Source organism: the organism of the source record quoted next, unplaced genomic scaffold (assembly GCF_019419815.1).
Source record: "Pyrus x bretschneideri cultivar Hongxiangsu unplaced genomic scaffold, Pyrus_bretschneideri_v1 Contig24, whole genome shotgun sequence".
Classification (NCBI taxonomy): domain Eukaryota; kingdom Viridiplantae; phylum Streptophyta; class Magnoliopsida; order Rosales; family Rosaceae; genus Pyrus; species Pyrus x bretschneideri.
In genome coordinates, this window is record NW_025999546.1 from 965658 (window position 1) to 992758 (window position 27101).

Below are 27101 nucleotides of genomic sequence, written 5' to 3' on the forward strand. Positions count from 1 at the left end.
GAGGGAAGTTAGGCTAGAAGTCTGCTTGCCCGATATATCAGGACATATTTCAGTGGCTCATTCAAGTCATTAATCATCAGGACCTCTCATCGAATTACTTCAACTCCCATAGTTGGGTCACCATTCTTTTTCATTTGTAAGTGAAAGATCTTTAAGTTCAATTCTTGTCAAATGAGAATTTGAACCGCATTGATTGCCCATGGTGAGGTTAAATTATGGAGGGTTTTTTTTTTTTTTTTTTTTTTTTTTTTTTAACAAACGATATTATCTACACTAAAGAGTGGGGAAGTGGGCTAAGTCTAGCTATAATAATTTGGTTCGAATTCACCTTTGACGATAATTGAACTCAAAACCTTTAATTGACAAGAGATACATATCACTAGACTGCAATACTAAGTAGCTAAAAACTCCCATAATTGGGTGTAAAACATATGATGAGTGAGCAATACATGCTAGAAAAACATGGGTTGGTTCTTGGAATGGAAAACATGGATCGTTCTTGAATGGAAAAAACACAAATGTACAATTCTAACGACAATTACGTGCTTCGTAATCTCCAACTCCTTCCACCTGAAACTTTATTTTTTGATAACTCGATTATCCCAGAATGGCAGATAAAAAGGCATTACAATCTAGAGACTATTTGCTGTTTGTTTTGTAAAGTAACCAGTTCCTTCCTTAAGATTTTACTTGCTGGTGACCGAGGAATGGCAGAGATGAAGTGCACTCTTCTTACTTTTTTGTAGGGAGCCACCTGAAATTTTCAAGTACAAAAGTTACAAGACTGTTTCTCAAGATTAATGGCTACTGAAACACATGAAGAATCAAGATTTAAGACTGACCTGGCCGGCAACAAATTGGATGACTTGGTCTTCAGTGAGTCCATCTGGAGTAGCTGCTCTCACCACATATGCCATCGGTATTTGTCCTGCTTCTTCGTCTTCAACACTGCATTCTTTAATCATATTATATACAGAGATAGATATATAGATATGGATACAGATAAGCCTGCTCATGAGCATACAGAAAGAGGGAGGTAAGTTACGCACGGTATAACAGCTGCATCCAGAATTTGAGGATGACTCAATAGTATGGCCTCCAATTCCGCCGGAGCAACCTGGTATCCGTTATGCTTGATGAGCTCCTTGATCCGATCGACGATGTAAAGAAGTCCTTCCTCATCAAAGTAACAAAGATCACCAGTTTTGAGCCAGCCATCTGAGTCGATAGTGGCAAGTGTTGCTTCCACATTCCCCAAATACTCTTTCATAATAGTAGGGCTCTTCAGCCACAGCTCTCCTTCCTTATACGGCGGCAAGGCCTCCCCAGTTTCGACATCCACTATCTTAGCCAAAAAACCCGGCAGCAGCTCCCCACAAGAGGCGGAGTGAGCCTTAGCCTGCTTGTCTGAAATGAAAAAAGTTGCCGCACCACAGCTTTCCGTTAGGCCATAGCCTGGTCTCATCTCAACCCAAGGAAACCGCTTTCTAAACTCATCAATCAATTCTTTACTCAACGGTGCAGCCCCTGAGCCGACCCTCCTCAGAGACGACAAGTCGCAGGCAGTTTTGCTCGCATGCTTTACTAGTCCAAGAATCACTGGAGGCACAGCTGGTATGTTGCTCACTTTGTGAGTTTTTATAGCATCCAACATGTTGTTGAGCTCAAACCTTTGCATCAAAACAGTGGTGGTTCCTCCGCAAAACAATCCAAGGCCGAAGAAAGCGAGCCCGTAGATGTGGAACATAGGAATGAAGCACAAAAATACATCGTCTTGCGCTGATGTTTTGTCCACCGTCCATCTGAGCATTGCGATAATGGCAATGAAATTTGCATGTGTTAGAACTACACCTTTACTTATCCCAGTAGTCCCAGAGGAGTACAAAATAGCAGCAGTGTCCGACTGAGTTGGACGGGCTTGCATCAAGTCGGTCGGATTGGGATCACACCCTTCAATCAACTCTTCAATGGTGAGTGAGGTATCATCACTCAACGGCCTCGATGTTAAGATTGTAGGCACCCCAGTTGGGACCAATTTGTGAAGCTCCTCAGGAGATGAAATAGCAAGCTTGGCGCCCGAATCGCGAACTTGTTTGCCGATTTCTGACTCGGTGTTGACCGGATTTGCCGTTGTTAAAATTGCACCAATTGACAACACTGCCATGCATATGGTTGGGTACAAAAGTGAGTTAGGGGACAAGAGAAAAACCACATCCCCTTTTCGAACACCAAGTCCCTGGTACAATCCTGAAGCGAGAGCATGAACTGAATGACGAAGCTGTTCATAGGTAACTCGCCCGTTGGTGGCCGAGTCAATGAGTGCAACTCTTGTCTCGGCCTGATGACGGGGTGGAAACTGCGACAAAACAAATGTGGCCGTGTCGAGGTTATGCCTGGTGGGGACTTTGTAACGGTGACCAAGGTTGAGAACGGAGTGATATATTCCGGTTTTTGGATCGAAACCATTTGTAGTATCTCCGGCGACGTAGACTCCATCCCCGCCGGAGAACTCTTCGAGAGACATTATGCTGTTGGAAATTGATGTGTTTGCAAATGTGGTACATTAAAGTTTGGTGTAGCATAATGCAAATAAATAGGACAGTAATTAGGGTTAAATTAATGTTTTCCGAAGATGACAAGATCGAGGCTTAACATTGTTTAAAACGTCAATCAAAGTTAGGATTATAGTTAATTGCTTCAAAAATTCATATGTTCTTAGACCATCTCCAATCATTGGGTTAAAAACTAAAAAATTTAGCCCAAAAAATTTAGATTTTTTCCAACCCTTCTGGCCTAAAATTTAGCCCTCAGATTATTAAATAATGAATTTAGGTAAATTGTTTTTCTTCTTAAAGTAACTTTTTTAAAAGAAAAAATTATGTAAACTATCATAATTAACATTTTAACCTAAAAATATTTAGATTCTAACAAATATTGAAAAATTACAAACCGACATCATGAAACTCGTTAAACATTATGAAAAAAAAATATGAAACACATAAGAGATTTTTTTTTTAATTACTTTAGTCGTTAGATTTAAATTTGGACCGTTAATTTTTTATTTTTTTTCACTGTTGAATTCATCAAATTAGATCTTAACCGTTAAATTTAATGAATTTATAAATATAAAACTAAATAAAATACACATATATAATGACCCAGCCCCACTAATCCTGGGCTAAATCTGGCTTTTTTTTAGTTTTTAGCATTTAGTCTACACATTTAGCATGAATTAGGTTGAGTTTGGGAGGAGTAAAACCTAAAAAATAGCATTTAGCCCAGGTTGGATTTGGTTTTAGTGGCCGGCAAAAGAATTCAAAGGAATCTTCATTGAATTTATGTTTTATGTTTTTTCCTTAAACGATACGTAATATGCTTGGTTGTGTAGGACATGGACTAAATCCAATTAACTTCCATATACCTGCCGGCTGCCGTACACAAGAAACAAAAAACTTGGTATTTAAAGTGTTGATGGATCATAATCCGTGTTATAAATCGTAAATTACTAGTTGGTGGGTTGACGATCGGTAGAAATGGCTCCAACATTTCAAGGACGAGAAATCAATATAGAACAACTATCAAAGCGTGTTGTATTTTATCACAAAAAAAAACTGAATGCAATTAGAAGTGTATTTTATCGCAAAAAAGCAAGCAACCATCAATATAAATTGTAATTTATAAAATCACATATAAAACAAGAAGTACTCTTTATTTTTTCTTTTCATTTCTACCACTAGTGGCCGACCATGACTTAAAGAAACGCTTTTTGGGTCAATGCTTGTGGCCATTCCTGGAAGTGGATAGGAATGACCCAATTAAATATTTCCCCTGCACAGAGACATTTGCAATGCACCTAGCCAAGACTGTTTGTCCATCAATGGCTTTTGTGACAACATCTCAAGGAAACTCCTCTGATTCCAACACTTTTCGGGGTTATCGCTACGACGTGTTCTTGAGCTTCAGAGGTGAAGACACTCGCAAGACTTTTACCGACCATCTCTACACAGCCTTGAACAACGCAGGATTTCTCACGTTCCGAGACGACAATGAACTTGAGAGAGGAGAAGATATAAAGCCAGGACTACAGAAAGCGATCCAGCTATCACGAACTTCTGTTGTCGTGTTTTCGAAAGATTACGCGTCATCCAGATGGTGCCTCGATGAGCTTGTGGTGATCCTTGAACACAAGAGGACTTCAATTGATCATGTAGTTTTACCAATCTTCTACGATGTCGATCCGTCCCACTTGAGGAAGCAGACGGGAAGTATTGAAAAAGCATTTGCTGAACACCAGAGAACTCAGTCGTCAAAAAAGGTGAAGGGATGGAGAGAGGCACTTGCAGAGGTTGCAAATCTAGCAGGCATGGTCTTAGCTGATGGGTAACTTTCATTTTCTCCGTTTCTCTTCGCTTTCTTCAGTCAATTTGATAATATGATTTGTAGGTACTGGACTTAGCATCCATGTTGTATTTTTTATGTTCGTGTCGTTTTCTTGACATACCCTTTATTTTAATCGTGTGTTATGTAACACTCGTTAAAGTAAATTAGTAATTTGACCCGATCCTGAACCGTACAATATTATCAAGTAATATCACCTGACCTCACCCACTCCCCATTAAAAAGTACATATTTAAATCACTATTTATTTATTAGAAAACTTTATTTTAACCCTTAAAAAAGATAAGTTTTAGATTATAACCTTGTGTAAGATTAAAATCCAATTATAGTCCCTATTACATTTAATCATCTCATTTATTAGTTATATTTTGATGTTATATTTATCTTTTTATTCCTATTTTAATGTATCAATTATATTTAAATTTAATCTTTATTTCATTTATCATAATATTTTAATGTCTATATTTAGGCAACTAATTTTTTTTTTATAATATATAGTCTGATAAATATTTTGTATCTTCTTCATTTAGGTACATTAATATATTTGAATATTTCGGTATATCCATCAATACAAACATATAGGTATATTAATTCATTAATATAAACATATACATGCACTTCGGTACATACATTTTGGTACGCACATTTGAGTTTTTTTTTTTTTTTTTTTTAGTACAACGATATATTTTACATTAAAGAGAGGGGGTTCGGCTAGGCTACACAACAGATAACTTAATTTCGTATTGAATTCGCCATCCATAAGATTCGAACCTAATACCTCGCATTTGAATATTGACTTTCATGTACATTAATTCAATATACCATATTTCGGTACGTACATTTTGGTACATACATTTCGGTATTGACATTTAGGTACATTAATTCAATTAATACATTTCGGTATGTATATTTCGGTACGTACATTTGAATACATACATTTATGTACATACATTTCGGTACGTATATTTCGGTACGTACATATCGGTACGTATATTTCGGTATTGATATTTAGATACATTAATTCAATATAATACATTTTGGTATATACATTTAGGTTCATTATAATATATTTCGGTATAATCATGTAAGTACAAAAAAGTCAATTATATACATTTTGGCATAGTATAATCAAGTATTTTTATATTTTGTATCTCATATTTCTTTTAATATTTTCTCATTTATGTTCATTTATAATTAAAGAACTAAATATGTGCATATTAATAAAATTAAAATTCATTGTGGAGAGATTAAATAAAAATACACATTGAATAACAAAAATTCAATATAAAGTTTGATAAAAGTACACTTCAAGGGATTAAATTGAATATGTAATCTAGTACTGGTTTGTTTGTTTTTTTTTTTTTTTTTTTAAATCTTTTGCAATGACTAATGTTCAAAAACCCCTTTATTCATCCAATTCTTCGGTGAGACATGATGTCACATCCCAATATTTACAACCTTCTGTTGAAGCTCGCATTAATTCTAATTTAAGTCATGTTATACTTACAAAAGTACTTGATTAGAACTCCAATAGTAATATTACATTGCATAAACTTGCTTTTTTTTCTTAACATACGATAATGTGAAACTTCAAAAATATTCAACAGCCACGTCATGCAGAAAAATTTACAGCCCAAAAGAAACAAATTTACCAAAACTAACATACCATACACTAGAGAGAAAACATCTACCAATTTCCAATTGAAGAAAAATAACTAGTCACATTAAGATGGTTTACTGCACACGACATGTTTGATTCATCTCTTATTTTATTTTCAAATTCTTAGGTACGAGTCAAAGTTTATCAAAGATATTGTTAAAGTGATTCGTGATAAGCTAAGTCGCACACACTTGAGCGTTGAATCAAAACTGGTTGGAATCCATTCTCGAGTCGAACACATCAATTTATGGTTACAAGATCCATCACATGATGTTGGTGTACTTGTTGTTTATGGGCTGCCTGGAATAGGGAAGACAACCATTGCAAAATGTGTTTACAATTCAAACTTTGAAAGTTTTGAAGGAAGCAGCTATGTTGAAAGTATCAGAGAAACTGCAAGTCATCCAGACGGCTTAGTTCAAATGCAAAAGCAAATTCTTTGTGATATTTTAAATGGGAAAAAAGAGAAAATACACAATGTTAGTGAGGGAATAATTAAGATTGGAAGAGCCATAAGCTTGAGAAGAGTTCTTCTTGTTCTTGATGATGTGGACCATATGGACCAATTTGATGCAGTACTGAGAATGAAAGATCAGTTTTATCCTGGAAGTAAAATAATCATAACAACCAGGCGTAAAAGCTTGCTAAGGGCACATGAAGGTATTACGGTGCATGAAGTTGGACCTTTGGGTTTCGATGAATCATTGGAGCTCTTAAGCCAGCATGCTTTTGGCCAGGATCATCCCCTTGAAGGTTATCAGAAATATTCTGAGGAAGTCGTACAACACGGCGGAAGACTTCCATTAGCTCTCAAAGTTTTGGGTTCTTCTCTTTTCGGGGAACCTAAGCGTGTATGGAAAAGTACATTGGAGAAGTTAAAAGTTATTCCAAATGGTGAAATCATGAATAAATTGAGAATAAGCTACGACTCTTTACACGATGACCATGACCAAAAATTATTCCTCCATATTGCTTGTTTCTTTATTGGAAAGGATGAAGATTACATTGTCAGAATACTAGATGGATGTGATTTCAAGACAATTTGTGGCATTCAAAATCTCAGAGATAGGTGCTTGGTGACAATTGATAGGGACAACAAGTTGTCTATGCATGACATGATTCGTGACATGGGACGAGAAATTGTTCGCCGAGAATCATATGAGCCTGAGAATCGTAGTAGATTGTGGCGCTCTCAGGATTCCTTCGAAGTATTGAGAGAAAAGAATGTAAGAAATGTTCATTGTATGTGTGTGTGTGTGTGTGTTTTTCTTTTTCTCTTGTGCTAATTAACCAATTGTTTTTCCGATTTCTTTTATAGGGTACGCAAGCAATTGAAGGTCTTATGCTGGACATGCATGAACAGCTTACGAACAACCCCATAAACTCAAACGAGAATGTCTTGGAAACCAATTCATTTGCAAGGATGCACAAACTGAAACTGCTCTGTCTTAGACATGTACGACTGGACGGATATTATGCAAAACTTCCGACAAGGTTAAGATGGTTGTGCTGGCTCGAATTTCCTTTGGATTCAATTCCTATTGATTTTTCGTTGAAGAAATTGGTAGTTCTTGAAATGCAATATAGCAACTTGAGACAACTCTGCAAAAGAGCAAACGTACGTTACCCTACGCTTTTCAATCTATTTTCCTTCTTTCTTTAGGTTTTAATTCTTTAATTAATTTCATATGTTGGAATCAACTCCTAGTTATTTTTTTGTTTTTTATTTTTATTTGTTTCCAGTTTCTTCCTTCGTTGAAGATCATTGACGTCAGCCATTCCCATGGCCTTACTGAAATCATTGACTTCTCACTTTGCCCCAAACTAGAGGAATTGATTCTTGTGGATTGCACCAGCCTGATTGATGTTCATGAATCCATTGGAAACTTGGAGAGACTCGTGTACTTGAATATGAGGGATTGCAAGAATCTTAGGATGCTTCCGAAGAACATGTGCATGCTTAAATCACTTGAAACACTCATTTTATCTGGTTGCTCAAATCTTGATGAGTTTCCAGTGGAGATGATGAAGGAGATGGAGTCTCTAGAGGTTCTTGCAACAGATGGAATTCCATTAAGGCCAGAAAGAAGTTCAACTATCTTGAGTTCTTTTCCATGCTCTTTAGTAGAGTTAAGCCTGAAGGGGTGCAATCTTTCTGATGATGTCTTTCCTACGGATTTAAGTAATCTGTCCAATTTGCGAAGCCTACTTTTAGATGAGAATCCAATTTGCAGTCTGCCAGTTTTCATCAAAGGTTTGAGAAGGCTCGATCATCTATCCTTCCAGAATTGTAATAGGCTCGAATCGCTTGTGGGGTTGCCAAAAGTACACCAAACGACAAGTATAGAAGGATGCATATCATTAAGAAAAATAAAATATCTTCCCCATGAGCAACGGTCTAGATGGTACCAAGTGGGTGACAACGACAATCTAGTTGAGTGGGAGCATTTTTACAAGATAGAGCCTATTGATAGAGTTGATGTGGAAATAATCAAACTTTTGGGCTTGTGCAACTTCAAATCCATGCCAAGTGTTCGAATGCGTCATCCATACACAAACAGGGGTCCAGCTGTTCGAATAGGTCATCCATACACAAACAGGGGTCCAAAAGAGGTCCCGGTCCAGGTGCGCCTCTCTTTCTCTCTCTCCCGTAAGTCTTAAATATATAATAGGAAAGAAATGACTGAGTAATGTTGTGATGATTATGGCAAATACATAGGGACTGTATCAATATGGTATATTCAGCACATTTTTTGTTGGGAATGAGGTTCCAGGCCGGTTCAGTTATAAAAGTACCAAATCCTCCATATCTTTTAAAGTCCCTTTACTACTTGCTAGTCACAGAATTCGAGGCTTGAACATCTTTGCTACCTATGCAAAGAATTGTGATCGTTTTCATACAATACTGACTAAAGTGAGTAACAAGAGCAAGGGTCTGAAGTGGATCTATCGCCCAGATTTCTATGGAATTCCAGGAGAAGGAGAAGATATGATATGGTTGAGCCATTGGAAGATGGAGAACAAAACAATATTACAATGTGGAGATCAAGTGGTGGTTTCTGTAGTGGCCGATGAGTTGATTCAAATAAAGGAGTTTGGTGTCGAGCTTGTGCAAGAACACCAGAATAATATAATGATAAGTACCCAACACAACACCAAATCAGATCCTAATTATCCACGTGTCATCGGTGGAGATTTGTCCATGCGGGAGCATATACCAGGAATATACTTCCTTGGTTGCAGTAAAGTAGATGTTGAAGACACTATGAAATTTCCGCGGACATTTTTAAATCGCCTCATCACGGACAGTGATGAAGAAGACACAGGTATGCTATGTCGTTGTATTACAATGAATTATACTCCATCCAAACACTTCCAAGTCCGTCTGTATTCAATTCAAAAACATAAATTTTATGATATTTGTATGTTTTTCAGACAAAGAAGAAGGGCAGGAGGATGAACCTGATTACACAATTGGAAGGACGAGGGATGCCAATAACAATTGTGGCCTCGGAGGCTGGAAGGTGCTCCTCACAACTGCCGGCTTATTTTTCACGCTTGCCCTAGTAGTTCGGTCCTCCATCTCCCAGAAAAAGAAGCGACAGTAGTCCACAAGCGATCCATGAGTTTGTAATTTTACTTGACACAGACATCTTTGGATTACCTCCTTGTTTTCAAGATGTTTTCTGCCTTTAAAAACTTCAGGTTCACAGCTAAGCGCTTAACCGCTTGAGATATAAAATCCCCTAGCAATTAGATATCGAAGTTCAAATATGTTCAACATCATCAAATATTGCATAGCTCAAATGTGTTCAACATCATCAAATACTGAAATCATCAAATGTGCTCAACATCATTTACAACAAAATCATGCTTCTTAAAGACAATTGCATCGCTACTACACTACGGAGTCGGTTTCTGCTTCTTCGACCTGAATTATTAGGGTCAGGAAGCATTAGGAGGAACATCTGTCTCTGAGGCAGATAATCAAATAGTGCAAAATTAGAATAAAAAAACAATAGAAGTTCAGGATTGATGAGGTTCCAAGCCCACTACAAGCTGCTGAGACAATGCAGTGTCATTGACTTCAATAGACTCAGATACAGATTGTTTGAATGAAACTTCCCTCATGACGCAGATACAGACAAGTCCAAATTGTTTGAAAATCATTAAAGTTAATGGCGCATGAAGAGTACTGAAACACACACAGCCCTCGCACACTGGTTGCATGATTTATTCTTATAGCAATAAAAGGCACAAATTCGTCAAGTCACATCGGGGCCATCCAAAAAGAAAATTGAAGCAAACACCACAAACAACCCAAAATTTGCTCAAACGCCATATCAAATTAATTATAAACAGCATGCATCCCAAACAATGAATTTGTACCTCATTTGGGAGTTAAAATAGCACATGGGAAAATTGTAAATTCCATGGGACATTTAATTCCAATGAATTTATAAATGGGTCCTCAGATTAGTATAGAATTATAGTTAACCACAATTATATGCAATCAGTACCTTTCCCTTTGCAGTGTTCTCCCCCACAGGAACCTGCACATCAATAACTTGTGTTTAAATTTCTAAATGTTAAAAACCAATCTTGTTATGATGTTAAAAATATGAAGCACAAATGTATCTGAGCATGCGCATGAGACCTTGGGAACTCTGAAATTTTCATTTTTTAAATTTAGATATAAGAGTTAATGTCTTACAGAGCCAAATACAGCAACTGCTAATTTCCACATCTGCATCTGCCCAACCATTCTGGTTGGGTCTTTTATATAAGAAGCAACTTGTTTACTAATACTCTGCAATTGGAAAAAGAAAAATGAATTCCTAGTGATATCTGGCAAAGCATGGCACAAGTTAGTCATAGGGAAATGCATGTTTACAAGTTCAATTATAGAACCAGACCTGATTAAAAGCATGCGGCTTGCTTTTAATATCAGCAGCACCTGTGGTCACTTCCGTCTTCCTCTGCCATTTGTCTATCAATTTGTTTCTGAAAGTAGCTATTCTACAAGATACAACGTGACAGCCCTTAGTTAGACCAAGTAACCCGCATGGAAAAGCACATACTAATGAAAAGTTGAACATAGTAGAATAAATTCCTAAAATTCATGCAAGAGAAGTTATCGGAGCATGAAAGAATTTACACAGAACTACCCGAGAGTATACTTAAGGTAAACATACGGCAACATAGATTTTTACAAGTATAATGTACAAATGAATTTCATGGTTCTCTGCCGGCCCCTTTAGAAAACAAACTAATTTAATTTAGTACCTAATGGAATTTAAATGTCAGAAAGCTATCGTCTAGTATATTTCATATTGAACAGTTGAGACAAACTTAATAACATAATAGCCTGATGTATTAACTGATAAGAACTAAGTATTGAAATATAACAAAAGTTAAACGCTAAGGTATTGAAATACAGCAATAATAGTAAGGTACTTGAATCCACCATTTACAAGAATTTTAAACAATACAACAACAACAAAGCCTTTTCCCACTAAGTGGGGTCGGCTATATGAATCCTAGAACGCCATTGCGCTCGGTCCTATGTCACTTCTTCCAACAAGAAGTTTAAACAATAAAACAACAAAATTCCAAAGTTCTTGCTACTCCAAAAGGATCGGCGAAGTATGGCATGAACAATAATGTTAAACAATATTTCAGTTTTATAGATAGGCTTCAATATAACGAGAGCATATCTAGATAGTAGAATATGATTCTTCCTTTCAGAATATCCAAATTATGATCTGAGTACCTCGACAGCAACTAAGAAATCCGTGACCAATCCTCATCACCATCACCATCACCATCACCATCAATGGTCTTAGATGACTGTGACTTCTTAGATTGTCCAGATTCACCCACAGAACAGGATATGTATTAGGAGAAGCAATACATGAACATATGCAGTATGAAATTAATGAAAACACAAACAGCACACACTAGGACAGCCAATTAGACCATGGTAGCCCAAAAGCCTTTTTTTTTTTTTTGCTTAATCAGGCTAAGGCTTATATGAGATCAAGCGGGAAAGATTTGTGTTGACATCCTTGGCAGATTTGAAATCCGGCTTCATCTTGGCTATCCTCAGATCAGAAAACACGACGCAACTCATTTACCTTCTACGCCAACATTATGCTTTTGACAACAACAACAATTACCTACCTCTAGAGTGGTTATTTAATTGATGTTTCCTTGAAAGTTGTAATCATAATCACAAATTGTCTAATTTTTGTTGATCTACTTTGAACTTCCCACCTAATACGCGTAAACCATCACATATTTGGACTGGCTTGTTTTCAATAACCTAATCATTAAAATTCTAAATAAGAAAAACTTCCAACTATTTCTAAAAAGAACATTTCAGACTCCAGTTAATTTAGGCGGGACTGAGGAGATAAAAATGAGTATTTTCTTCCTTGACCAACCAAATAATGGAAGAGAAGGAATTTCTCCCCTTCTTTTTCCCCTCCTTGCAGACTACACAAGCCATTCAGAAAGGAAGAAATCTCATTCGTGCATTGTCAACTCAATAGCAATCCACTTAGTTAATTCCTCTTGTAGCCATATCTTCTAAGGTCCAACCCAAATTATAAGCAGTTTATTTAATAATGCAATCATCTTCCAAGAATAAGGTCCAAATATGTGACCCTTCCATCCTGGATGTCTATATTTCTATCGAATGGAACAATTTGCAATAACACTATGTTTGCTAGTACTTAACGTAAATACTTACACCAACAACAACAACAATAAAAGATTGGCACAGAAAGCATAGGTCCGTAAAATGCGTAGTACTTACCACATGCAATGAATGACACCCTCAGAAGCTGATGCTTCTAGGTTATCATATACGTAACCACAAACTTGGTTTCTTCAAGGAGAGTGAAGCGAAGTTCCTCCACGAAAGAGGGACTTCGGTATCGGTAAAGAAAGAAAGAAAAGGTAAGAAAAATACCTCATCCGAAACATATAGGCAATTGTTATACTAAAACAACAAACTTAGAATTCAACAAAGATTGTGTTCCCAATCTAAATACATTATAAACTCCAGCACAAAATAAAATCCATGTCTCCTTTAGCACCAAAGCTCAGTTCATGTGGATTTTGGGAAAAAAAAAAAAGATCCAAAACTTAACAATCCAGATTAGGGGAAACAATTAAACTGTAAAATTAACAACAATTAAACAAATTAACAAACTGAAAACCCACAAAAAAAAAGGGATGAATCCCCAAAATGAGAGAAAATGAAACAAATAAGGGAGTAAACAGAGAGATGAATCCCCCAAAACCTGACCTAACGTATTAAAAATTCAAAAATCTAAGCTAACAGTAAAGAATCCAATTAAAAAAAGGAACTTATCTTTGGAAATCCGGGCATGCAGCGCAAGATCCGGCACACACCACCCTCAGTTGCCTGTTCATGACCCCTATCCCTCTCCCTGAAATCCTGACGACCCATATGGTTTTCTCGGACCATCCCCACTCTCCCACTTGTGAAATCCATCTGCAGCAACATCACTGAGACCCCTACCCCTCCCCCTCGCTCTCTTTCCATCTCTCTATCTCTCTCTCTCTCTCTCTCAGCCTCCATCCCCTAAACCCTCATTGAATGACAACAAATGCAAACATACCAGCTACCCCCTAATTCGCTCAAAACCGAGAGGACAAAATTGCCCTTCCCAATACGTCATGCCCACCATCGGATTGTAATCTTCGGTGGGCAGAACTGTAATTAAATCGTTGAGAGCCTGACTGAGGGCCGGGCTTCTTACCGAAAATCAACAGAAGGCTCATGAAGAGAAAGAGGGAGCGCAAACCCCAGCCCAACACAGATTTGGTGGCAGCATTGTGTAAATAAAGCAAAATCAAGGGGCAACAATTTAACTGTAGCTAAGCTGCAGTCTAGATCTGGCAATTTCTTACACAACACGTAAACGACACAAAAATAACGGGTTTTGGGTCAATACGATAACTAATCGGATCATTATCGAGTCACACGATAATAACCTATTAATAACAAGTTCTTAACAAGTTTACACAAGAGTGATACGCAGGTAATCTGTTTCGACATGATAAAAAAAAAGTTATTTTGATGATTTTAATTTTCTAAACTACTAAAAAAAAACTTACTATAAAGTGCAATAGATATAAGGAATATGTATATATAGTTTATTAATTATTATTCTATATAAATTTTAAATTTTAAGTTTTATTTATTTATTTATTTTTATAGTATATTATAGGCAAATATTGAGATTAAAAATCATAAACACATTAAAAATAAAAATATCAAGTAATTTAAAAATACCAAACACATTAAAAAAATTATAATAATTAATTTACATGTGCGAAAAATATGAAAAAATATGCAAACGCTCGTAGTCGCATCATGTACACTTTGAGGATGGATATATATTGTTTGAATTTTTAAAACCATACAAACTTTCATGAATAGTATTTTTAAGGGAGTTCAAAATAAACAAAATTCATAATCATTAATGTATAAGTTTGAAAGATGTGAAAGCATAATAAATGTTCATAATTGCATCCTCAACGCTTAGACGATGGTTACATGATCGTTTAGATTTTTAGAACCCTCCAAATCTCATGAACAATGTTTTTTGTTTGAGTGCAAATTAATAATAATTATTGTAGAAGTGTGAAAAATGTAATCACTCGTAATGAAAAGCTTTACAACTTTCATAAAGGGGTCAACTCCGAAATTTAGTATGTATATACTAATTTAGTATTATGTTTTACATTTTTTTGGGTCAAATTATGTTTTTCATTTTTATTGATTTAAAATATATTTTTCTTAACGGGTAACGGGTCGGGTTATATTACCTGATAATATTAACGGGTTGATTTCGGGTCGGGTCATATTACCCATCTACTTTAACGAGTATTACACGACACTATCCATTAAGCTATCAGGTATGACACGAACACGAGAAACACAACACGAATGCCAGGTCTACTACAATCAGATTACTCCTCAACTTTAGAATGGATAATGAGGGGGTTTTGAACTTAAGATGCAACTGGGAAAGTAGGCCGCTCTAGCCATTTCGAACTTGGGTGCCGCAAGAGGAGTACACTGCTCTAGTCAACTTAGCTAAAACTTAGTCCGCTAAATAAGATATCGATCATTTGGTTTTCCAGATTGTCATGGCATTCGTCTACAGTTTGAATCCATAAACCTTGACGAGTTTCCAATGAAGATGATGAAGAAGATGGAGTCTCTGAAAGTTCTTGAAACAAATGGAATTCCATTAAGTGAATTATGGCCAAAAAGAAGTTCAACTATCTTGAGTTCTTTTCCATGCTCTTTAGTTAAGTTGAATCTCAATAGGTGCAATATTTCTGATGATGCCTTTTGTAGGGATTTAAGTAGTCCATCCTCAGTTGCGAAGATTAAAGTTAGATGAGAATCCAATTTGCAGTCTGTCAGGTTTCATCAAAGGTTTGTAATTGTATTAAACTCTCTTTTCGTAATTGTAAGAAGCTTGAATCGCTTGTGGGGCTCCAACTAGAGGCCTTTTTGAACGACATATTTTTTGTTGGGAACGAGGTTCCAGGCCGGTTCAGCTATAAAAGCACCAAGTCCTCCATATCCTTTATTGTCCCTTTACTCCCTTCTAGTCACAAAATCCGAGGCTTCAACATCGTTGCTACCTATGCAAACGAGGAGAATTCTAATTATAAAGATGATGATGAAGACAACGACCACGATAAACCTCCAATGATAATCAAAGTGAGTAACACGAGCAACGGTCTGCAGTAGTCCACAAGCCATCCATGAGTTTGTAATTTTACTTGATACAGACATCCTTGGATTCCCTCCTTGCTTTCAAGATGTTTTCTGCCTTCAAAATATCGAAGTTCAGATGTGTTCAACATTATCAAATACCGCATAAATATAGCATAAAATACATCCAACATTAACGATATTTAAGAATTTTTCTTCCCCAACGCTGATTGCATACAATCCCGTACCAGAGAACAAAAACAGATGGTTGTACACTAGCAGTAACTAATTGAAAAAAATATATATATGATTCTAAACATACAAGGGAAGGACATTGACACCGGGGAAAATATTTTGGCACCGGGGAAAGCAAAAACATCCTATCTGCTTATAAATGTCAAATTTACAAATAGTAATTGTCATTTACAACAAAATCATGCTTCTGAAAGACTGGGCTCCCATTGAAAAATTGTGTAAATTACATAAATATCAGTACAACAGATATTAGATTAACTAATATATCAAAATCACAGCAGTTTCACATAAGGAACCGAAGAATCTATTGATAACTTATCTTGCAGTTTCACAAAAACAATAGAAGTTCGGGATCAATTGTGTTCCAAGCCCACTATAAGCTGAGACAATACAGTGCCATTGACTTCAATGGCTGCAGATACAGATTGTTTGAATGAAACTCTCCTCATGACTCAGACTTGGTTACTTAAAGTTGGTTAGACGAGTCCAAATTGTTTGAAAATCATGTTCACAACTCCACATATCCAAAGCAGCAAATTAACGACGATACCAGACATCACTTAGGACGATACAATCCTTAACAATTTCCAAAAGCCACAGTTTTTATATGCAATCTGATTACATGTGTTTTGAACTACAAGAAATCTTATAGATTGGGCAACCCATATATCAAATTCAAATGCAATCATTCATATATGAAGTATGAGATGCCCAATAGTTTTACCAGAAGTTGCTGGGTCAATTGTCTCAAAACGTTCTTTTAGAAATTGCAGGTAAAACTCTTGAGTCATCCAAAAGTTCGGGGTCACCATCAGCTTGTGCACCAGTATCAGATTGTGTCTCCTATCATAGTGAAGGAATAAAAATACTTAAACTCGTGCAAATAGAAATATAACTTTTATAACACATCAAAGAGAAAATTAAAGCAGACCTTACAGGCTGCACATCAAAGCGGCAAACGAATCAAAATTTTAAACATAAAGATACAGTTAAAGGTAATGGCGCACGAAGAGTATTGAAACCGTCACAGTCCTCACACACAGGTTGCATTGTACCAATAAAAGGAACAAATTCATCAAGTCGCATTGGGCCATCCAAATAGAAAAACGAAGCAAAGTACCAAACACCACAAACAACCCAAATTTGTTCAAGCGTAGTATCAAACTAATTATAGACCGCATCCATCCCAAACAATTAATTTGTACCTCATTTGGGAGTTAAAAACTTAAAATAGCACATGGAGAAAATGTAAATTCCATGGACATTCGATTCAAATGAATTTACAAATGGGTCCTCGGCTTAGTAAAGGATTATAGTTAACCACAATTATATGTAATCAGTACCTCTCCCTTTGCAGTGTTGTACCCCTCAGGAACCTGCACATCCACAACTCATGTTTAAGTTACTAAATGTACAAAACTTAAATCTTGTTATGATGTTAAAATTATGAAGCACAAATGAGCATGCACATGAGAGTTAAAATCTTACAGTACCAAATACAGCAACTGCTAATTTCCTCATCTGCATCTGCCTAACCATTCTGCTTGGATCTCTCATATATGAAGCACCTTGTTCACTAATATTCTGCAATTGGAGAAGGAAAAATGTATTCCTGGTGAATATCTGGCAAAGCATGGCACAAGTCTTTCATAGGGAAAGGCATGGTTACAAGTTCAATTATAGAGCCCGACCTGATTAAAAGCATGCAGTTTGCTTTTAACAGCAGCAGCACCTGCGGTCACCTGTGTCTTCCTCTGCCACTTGTTTATCGATTTGTTTCTGAAAGTAGCTATTCTACAAGATACAACGTGACAGGTCTGAGTTAGACCAAGTAACCAACATGGAAATGTAAACAATAATGAAAAGTTGAACATGGTACAACAAATTCTAAAATTCATGCAAGAGAAGTTGTCGGAGCATGAAAGAATTCATAGCAGAACTGCCCAAGGGTATACTTAAACGTAACATATGACAACAATCAACATAGATTTTTTACAAGCATAATTTACAAATGCATTTCATGGTTCTTTGCCAGCCCCTTTAGATAGCAAACTAATTTAACTTAGTGCCTAATGGAATTTAAATTTCAGAAAACTATCTTCTGGTATATTTCATATTGAATAGTTGACAAACTTAATAACATAATACCCTTATTTATTAACTGATAAGAACCATGAATTAAAATATAAAAAAAGTTAGACACCAAGGTATTGAAATACAGCAATAATTGTAAGGTACTTGAATCCACCATTTACGAGAATTTTAACAATAAAACAACAAAACTCCGAAGTTCTTTTTGCTGCTCCAAATGGATTAGCGAAGTATGGCATGAAGAAGGAAAAAAAAAAATTCAGTTTTATAGATAGTAGAATAAGAGCATATGTAGATAGTAGAATATGATTCTTCTTCTCAGAATATCTAATTATGATTTCAGTACCTGGACAGCAACTCAGAAAGCCGTGACCAATCCTCATCACCATCAATGTTCTTAGATGACTGTGACATCTAGATCGTCCAGATTTACCTACAGAACAAGATATGTATTCGGAGAAGTTCATGAACATATGCAGTATGAAGTTCATGAACATATGCAAACAGTACAAAGTAGGACAGTCAATTAGACCATGGTAGCCCAAAAGCCAATTTTTTGGTTAAATCAGGCTAAGGTTTATATGAGATGAAGCAGGAAAGATTTGTGCCGACATCCTAGGGCAATTTGAAATCTGGCTTCATCTTGGCTATCCTCAGATCAACAAAACAAGGCCCAACTGATTTACCTTCCATGTCAACATTATGCGTTTGACAACTGCAACAAACCTACCTCTAGAGTGTGATTTAATTGATGTTTCTGTAATCAAAATCCCAAGGTGTCTAATGTTTGTCGAAAACAATTGTATTTCTGACCAATTGGACTACTTTGAACTTCCCACCTATTACGCGCAAACCATCACCTATTGGGACTGGCTTGTCCTCAATCAGAACAAAGCACAAACTTCACTACAATTCAGCAGAACCAAAGCTGATTTTCAAAGATTTACATTAACAATTGAGCCGGTCCAAGCTCAAGCTCGATGCTTTGGGTTTTGGGATAAGCTTGAGCAAGGCTGAGCTCAATCCATTCCTCTCGATTAACACTCTTACACTCTTAATGATAACTTAGTACCAGCATAATCTGACTAATTATAGCTACCGTTGTAGTGGAACTTCTGAAATTTGGGGAACCCTCACAATCATATGAAAACTTAATCATTTCCTTAAAAGTTTGATTTGACAAAATTGAACTCTTTGTTAACTAATAGTATAGTTATAAACCAAACACACTTTATGAGAATGCAAACGGTTATTAAAAACTTCAAACACAAAATGTAAATCACCAAGCATAGCTGCAAACCTTTCACACATTGGCAATTCTTATCATGCCGAAAATGATAGATTATGCACAAAAACGGAAAGCCAAATTGCATTACAAAATAAATATAATAGTTTGATAAATGTACTTTGTACATACTATGTATTGCTTGAACAATGGATGGGTTCTTCTCAAGTAAAGCTGCAACAAGAAAAAATAGCCCGATGTGATAAATGTTAGCATATACAAATGGCAATATTAACAAATCATAATAATGTATAAAGCACTTATCATATTACAACAAGGTATGAAGCTAAACCGCAAACCAAGTAGTACCAGGTAGACAAAAAAAACTTTTGACAGCCATACTTCTTGTAGTTCCACTAGTGAGTCCAAAGTTCTCTTGATGAGTCAACTAGATTAGAATATGCTGCATTTACACCCTCATGTGAATCGCAAAATAAAGACCTAACTGGCTCCTGCATCAACCTCTCAGGTAAGAACGTAATATCTTAACATGTAAAAAAATCTTTAAAAAAAAAGGGAAAAGCAAAAGCGACCTTCTGTAATCTATGTGAACTTGAGAATGCTTTCTGAAGCAAGAATCTGAACTCAAGAGCTTTGTCCCAGAGAGCCTTCAGAAAAATGAAAAACAAAAGGCATAGAAAATGGGTAAGAATAAACATCGATCAGACAATAACTCACTATATAATTTTTTTTTTTTTTTCAACTTTAAGGATTGGCATAAAAAGAAGCTTTAAACAAGGAGCAATAATTTCATGTTCACAAACAAAACCTATTTCATGGATATTACAAGAGCTATTATTTTGAACAACACACCTTTTGGTTCTTCACTGCTTGACCTTTAAGAAGATCTTCGTCCTTATGACCCTTTAGATTCTTTAAAATATCTCTGCATGGGAACAGGGAATAAACGAAGAACAAAATTAACTTCATATGTCAGCCTATATAGCTCCATTTTGTGTTTTCGTAGTAACTAAATTAAATAGATACTAAAAATTAGCCTTGAGCTAAGATGGAAATGGCACTAGTATTCAATTTCTATGGCTACACTCGTGGACTATTTACATTATTCAATGACTTCTGTAACCTAATAACAACCAACCTCCAACTGCTATGCATATTATCTCTTATATTCACATCATTTAGCTCTATGTCTTCATTCTAATTAAGCATCACAAGTTTATAATTAAAAATAAAAGGATTGTGAACGGAAGTCTCTTACTGATCTTGACGACGAAGATTCATGCATTCTTTCTCTAGTTCTTCCATCTCGGCATCTTTACTATCGTTTTGCCCATCACCATTTTCCTCTTCCCCAACTTCTCCTCCATCTTCTTCCTCATTTTCTGATTCTTCTTCCTCCTCCTCCGCGTCGTGCTCATCATCAAATTCATCCTCTTCCTGCTTCATCTACATCCCAAATCATCAATTAACAATAAAATAACCAAAACAAAACTGAATGATTACCAAAACCCAATAACAGAATTTACAAATCAAACTAACATTCAGCTCATCACTGTCGAATCACCATCGTCCTGAAACTCACAGTTACTTTCACGAGCCTTCCTCTCCATTGTGACGTCTGAGCCCCTACAAATTCAAATACCCACAAATTTATAGAATTTAATTCCACAAGGATTTAAGCTTTGATGGTACATACAACTTCATTTCAAATATCCAAACCAATTTATGAATCCCAAATTCTAAAATTGATGATTTTTTCTTATTTTCTTTCAAGCGAAACAAATTAAATATACATACATATATATAGAGTGAGACCCTTGAGAGAGGCACAAACAAGCCTCAGAAGAAGCTGCAGGGTTTGGGTTTTAGGGGTTTAAACTAGGGATGACAATTCAAAACATTAAATCCAATAACTGTGGAATATAAGATCCTCAACAGCCATATTTGATTCAAACAAATCTCTCTAAGGCCTGAAATGGATAGTGAAGGCCACTGTTTATTTGTAGTTTGTACCCTAACAAAGCACAAGTCTAGGTAACTTGCCTATAATCAACAACATCTAAAAGGATAAAGATACATAATGCAGGCAAAGAAAGAGCCAAACCTACGTAAGCAGTCAAATTCAAGTTCATTTTTATAACTCAAGATACTTTGGTTCTCCGTTTGGGAAAATCTTCAACGGGTTTAACTGAAAATACTCTAGTATACTCATGTGTATTCTATATTTGGTTAAAGAACTTCCAACAGTTTTAAGCACATTGAATCATGCAACTATTACCAACCGCTAACGAGATTTGTGTTATATACAGACAACAAATCTATACAAAACCACCTTCTAGCAAAACAAAGTTCATTATCTACATAGATTTCAAATTTCAATTCAATAGATTACGTAAAATACTCCAAACCAAAATCGGATAGCATTCATAAGGTATAACTACTTACTTCATGAGAATGTCATAGCACTCGGGATCCAAAGAAGAAAACATTGCATCCACATCTTTAATAGCCATGATAGCTCTATCCACGATTATCCAATTTGCAGACTGCAAAACTCAAAAAATAAAAAAAATCTCATCACTTTCTTTTCATTCCACACCAAACAGGACACTTAAGATTATAATTAAACACGGGAACAATTCCGATTGGTACCCAAGAAAACCACTGGAAAAACAATAAGAAAAGAAGAATAAAGTTCTAAACTTGCAATTCAACTTTCTATTCCATCGATTGATTTTCTCGGCAACCAAACAGAAGATTAGCAAAAGAGAAAAGACAAACCTTGCAGCGCTCGTCTTTGGTGTTGAGAGGCGAGCCTTCAAGAGCAGTTTTTAGAGCTTCAACTGTCTTGTACCTATATGAAAAACGGATCAAACAGTTAAGGTTTTTGGGGAATTACCAAATCATTAAGGGGTTTTACAGAAAATTGAATGTACAAAGGGGAAAGGATTTGGAGTGACACAGTTTGAGTAAGCTCTCGATCTTTCAAGATTTTTGTTCGATTCTGTTGATTATCGCCTCTGCATTATATGCTTCCACAAATTCCTCTCTCCCTCTCCCTCTCCCTCTCCCTCTCCCTTACTTGTTTCACTATTTAGCTATTCAATTTAATTTTTTTTAATCTCCAATAACATTGTTTATTTTAACAAATTTAAATATTACTTGTTTCACTATTTAGCTATTCAATTTAATTTTTTTTAATCTCCAATAACATTGTTTATTTTAACAAATTTAAATATTTTATTATTAACAATTTAAATTCAACCCATTCTTTTTCTATACGAGTCTTATCTCTCTTTATGTTCTTCTTGCTCAATGTTCCACTTTTGAGTTTTACTATTCTTTTAATATTTAGCTGATGAATAGTTGTTCTGTAAATCATTTTTCTATAATATAAACTCTTTTATTTAATATGTTAAAGATGTGTCTTTTATTTATACAAATAAACAATTTAGAAAAAAAAAAAGGCTTAAAAAACATATGGGAAAAATTCTTCGGTCAAATGGCCTCCAAGCCCCAACAGATAAGAATCATAAGATCACCACTCCACAAAATCCCGTAAATCAAAACAAAACACAAGGTCAATATCGTCATTCCAACCAAACGGTGATAATTAATAGCTCAAATGTAGGTACTAGGTACTTCTGAGTCTTATATGCCTACAATATTTCCCGTTTCGTCGAATTTCGACGGCGGGTGTGAACACCCATGTGGGCATGGTGAGAAAAGAGAGGGTGAGAATTGGAATTCTGGGTATTTTGTGGGTAACCCTGTTGCTCAATCTTGTCATGAAAGCAATGTTTTTTATGCCCAATGCAAACCCCGTTTGGGGATTTGTGAAAGCGGGGGGTGAAAATTCGTGTGGGTATAAAGAGAAAAAAAACCGGGACAGTTTTGAGTTTGTTGCTGGGAGTGAGTTCAGTTTAGGTTCTAAGGGCTCTTTTAATAGCTCTAATAGGGTTAGTAATGGTGTTAAAGAGGATATCTTGGATTGATTAGGTCAAACATTGTAAATTTTTCTTTAGTGATTTACTTCCTTATTTAGTCCTCAATCTGCCTTAATTATGGGCAATAGAGTAGGATCTTGTCGTACACAATGTGTATAAGAATGTAATCTTGCTTTGTGAAGTTATGTGAAAGAATATTACACCATATCAGATTTCTTTAGATGGTACCAGAGTGATCGAACTGGGACACACACAAAACACGAAACACAAACCCTAGCAGCAATAGCCATGGGTGACAAACCAGAAAAGTCAACCTCATCTGGCATGACTTTGTATCAAAAATGGGAAAACCCTAATCATCAACTCTACCTCCATCATTCGGACCAACCAGGCGCAATACTTGTGCCACAGCCGCTTGTGGAAGATAACTATGGCACATGGGTTCAATCCATGACCATGGCCTTGATGGTCAAGAACAAACTGGGGCTGGTTGATGGGACGATCGAGAAGCCAGGTGATGAACAGATTGAAGAACTGCAACAATGGAACAGATGCAACAACCTGGTAAAAACGTGGCTGCTTGGTTCCATGTCAAAGGAAATCTCAGGAAGTGTTATACATTGCAAGGACGCACGACAGATGTGGCTAGACTTGCAGGAGAGGTTTTCTCATGTGAACATCGTACAACTATTTCACATCGAAAACGAAATCCATGATTGTGTACAAAGTGACATGACGGTAAGCTCTTATTTCACCAAACTTAAGAGCCTTTGGGATGAACGTGATGCCTTGTGTTCAATCCCCACATGCCGTTGTGAGACCAGGAAAGAGATAATGTCATATGTTGAAACTCAGAAAACTATGAAGTTTCTGATGGGCCTAAATGAATCGTATGCTACGGTTCGTGGTAACACTTTGTTGCTGGAACCATTTCCCACTGTAAACAAAGCATATGCACTTGTCCTCCGACATGAGAAACAGGCTGGAGTATCGAGTGGTAAGAGTATTGTTCAACCAGAAACAGCGGTGTTCGCTGTGAAGGGTGCTGGACGCGAAACCGAGTATAACGATGGTGGGCAACGCTGTGGTAAATGCAATAAGGCAAACCACACCACGAAGAACTGCCGTGCACACCTTAAGTGCACCTTTTGTGGCTGGAAAGGTCACACCTTTGACTACTGTCGAAAGAGAAAAGCTGCTGTTGAAAATGAATCAGGATATTCCCTGTCTTCCAAAGGGAATCAGGTCATATTGCATGACAAAAGGGAGGTGATGCCTAGCTTCCCTTTTTCTCAGGAAGATTGCAAACAAATTCTCCAAATGTTGAACAAAAACAAGCCTTCCTCCGTTAATCAAGTTGGTAATTCCTCAAATGTTGAAGACCTTTCAGGTAAAGCTTTCTCTTTTACATATCATGGAAAGAAAAATATATGGATCCTGGATAGTGGGGCTACGGACTACATTGTTTGTAGTCCTGATCTTCTCATGAATTCACAACTAGTTGAGAACCACACTGTTGAATTACCCAATGACTCATTTGCTAAGGTTACTCATGTTGGACAGATAATCTTTTCACCCAATCTCATTCTTGACCATGTCTTATGCGTACCACCTTTTAGATTGAATTTGATCTCTATCAGCAAGTTAGCCTATGATTCACTCTATATCACCATTTTTCTAAACCATTTTTGTGTCATACAGGACCTACGCTCGGGGAAGATGATTGGGACGGGAATTGAACGGAAGGGGCTTTACTACCTTGACCCTCCTCAGAAAGGAACATGCAATCACGTCCAAGTTACTTCTCCTAGTCTATGGCACCAACGTCTTGGACATCCTTCTTCAAAAGTTTCTTCATTATTTCCCATTGTTGATCATAAATCTTGTGCTTCCAATAATTGTTTGATTTGTCCATTAGCCAAACAAACAAGATTGTCTTTTCCCTTGAGCACCATTTCTAGTAAATCATGTTTTGAGTTAATACATATTGACATTTGGGGTGGTTATCAAGTTGCGTCTCTTTCCGGTGCCAAATACTTTCTCACTATTGTCGATGACCATACTAGGAGCACATGGGTTTATTTGATGAAACAAAAATCAGTTACATGCGAACTCTTAGTCCAATTTATTCACATGGTAGAAACTCAATTCAATGCTAAGGTCAAAATAGTGCGAAGTGATAATGGTCCTGAGTTTAAACTTGAACGTTTTTATGCCCTCAAAGGAATCCTACATCAATCTAGTTGTGTTAATACGCCTCAGCAGAATGGTGTCGCTGAGCGTAAACATCGACACTACTTAATATGGCTAGAGCATTACTTTTTCAAGCCTCTCTTCCCAAAAGCTTCTGGGGGGACACCATTCTAGTTTCTGCCTACCTCATCAATAGGACACCGACACCCCTTCTCCAAGGGAAAACACCGTATGAGAAATTGTTCCAGAAAGAACCCAACTATTCCCACTTACGCGTCTTTGGTTGTCTATGTTTTGCATCCACTCATGCACAACGTCCTTCCAAATTTGATCCCCGTGCCAGTCGTTGTCTTTTCCTTGGATACCCTTATGGTCAAAAGGGTTATAAACTCTTTGATCTCACACTTAAGAAGGTCTTTGTCTCACGAGACGTTGTGTTTTTGGAGGATCACTTTCCCTATCAAAACCATGATTTATCCGCTGCACCACCATCACATCATTCCCTTTCACCTTTATCTTTTACCATGGACTCCTTTAGCGAGCCATCCCCTCCAATCATTATCCCAGGAGACCCTTCTCCTGATTCCCCACCTCTTTCTGACGTTACAAATGAGTCTCCAGTCATTATCCCAGAAAACCATGCTTTATCCGCTGCTTCTCCATCATCTCCCTCCACCACTTCTCTTGCTCCCCTCCCTCCATCACCTTTGGCTCCCCCCTGTGGTCCTCCTCCCCTCCGTCGTGGCACTCGCCCCACCAAACCCACTACCTTCTTGCAGGACTTTCACGTTGAGGCAGCCCTTCCTTCCCGTGCTGCTCCCACTTCTTCCACGAGTATGGTCCAGGCCTCAGCTATTTCCTATCCTCTTTCTCATTATTTGTCCTATGCTCACTTGTCCTCTCCTCATAAAATATTCACCACCAAACTTACCCTTTTCCAAGAACCTACCAGTTTTCAACAGGCTATTCAAGATCCCCTTTGGCGTGCAGCCATGCAAAATGAAATTGCAGCTCTCCAAGCCAACCACACTTGGACTCTCATGCCATTGCCACCTCACAAACGTCCCATTGGGTGCAAATGGGTCTACAAGGTCAAGCTTAAACCTGATGGCAGTCTCGAACGCTACAAGGCTCGCCTTGTTGCGAAAGGGATATAGTCAAATTGAAGGTGTTGATTACCGGGAAACCTTTGCACCAGTTGCCAAACTAACCACAGTTCGTGTCATTCTTAGTGTTGCATCGCTGCAAGGTTGGCATTTACACCAACTTGATGTGAACAACGCTTTCTTGCATGGTGATCTCTATGAGGATGTCTACATGTCCTTGCCTCCTGGATTCGGACAAAAGGGGGAGACTCGAGTATGCAAATTAAACAAATCCCTGTATGGTTTAAAGCAAGCCTCACGACAATGGTTTATCAAACTGTCCACGACACTCAAGGCTGCCGGCTTTCATCAGTCACGGTCTGATTATTCATTATTCGTCCGACATCGTCAAGGTAATTTCATAGCATTATTGGTTTACGTTGATGATGTAATACTC

At 36.9% G+C, this 27101-nt stretch overlaps 2 protein-coding genes, 1 long non-coding RNA gene and 1 pseudogene across 7 annotated transcripts; 1 reads left to right on the forward strand and 3 right to left on the reverse strand.

Moving 5' to 3' along the window:
- Positions 1–625: 625 nt before the first annotated feature.
- On the reverse strand, positions 626–2524 carry LOC103941762 (probable CoA ligase CCL5). The gene is made up of 3 exons (XM_009363201.2): positions 1050–2524; positions 843–948; positions 626–754 (listed from the first exon to the last, which is right to left on the reverse strand). Exons 1-3 carry the CDS (start codon positions 2522–2524, stop codon positions 626–628), a joined length of 1710 nt encoding a protein of 569 aa, XP_009361476.2.
- Positions 2525–3845: 1321 nt separating this feature from the next.
- On the forward strand, positions 3846–9823 carry LOC103941763 (disease resistance protein RUN1-like). Of its 2 annotated transcripts, XM_048586540.1 has the most exons (7): positions 3846–4380; positions 6186–7284; positions 7377–7676; positions 7802–8683; positions 8778–9384; positions 9494–9628; positions 9667–9823. In XM_048586540.1, exons 1-7 carry the CDS (start codon positions 3848–3850, stop codon positions 9690–9692), a joined length of 3582 nt encoding a protein of 1193 aa, XP_048442497.1. In that variant the 5' UTR covers positions 3846–3847; the 3' UTR covers positions 9693–9823. The 2 variants fall into 2 exon arrangements, with proteins under 2 accessions (XP_048442497.1, XP_048442496.1); XM_048586539.1 differs by having other exon boundaries at positions 3848–4380; positions 9494–9823.
- A 219-nt stretch (positions 9824–10042) lies between these two features.
- Positions 10043–13655, reverse strand: LOC125478393. Of its 4 annotated transcripts, none has more exons than XR_007259220.1 (5): positions 12879–13655; positions 11832–11917; positions 10975–11077; positions 10773–10868; positions 10043–10611 (listed from the first exon to the last, which is right to left on the reverse strand). It is a non-coding gene; the product is annotated as an uncharacterized LOC125478393 (long non-coding RNA). The 4 variants fall into 4 exon arrangements; XR_007259219.1 differs by having other exon boundaries at positions 11832–12157; XR_007259218.1 differs by having other exon boundaries at positions 11832–12383.
- A 2538-nt stretch (positions 13656–16193) lies between these two features.
- On the reverse strand, positions 16194–22502 carry LOC103951715 (annotated as a pseudogene).
- Positions 22503–27101: the final 4599 nt, after the last annotated feature.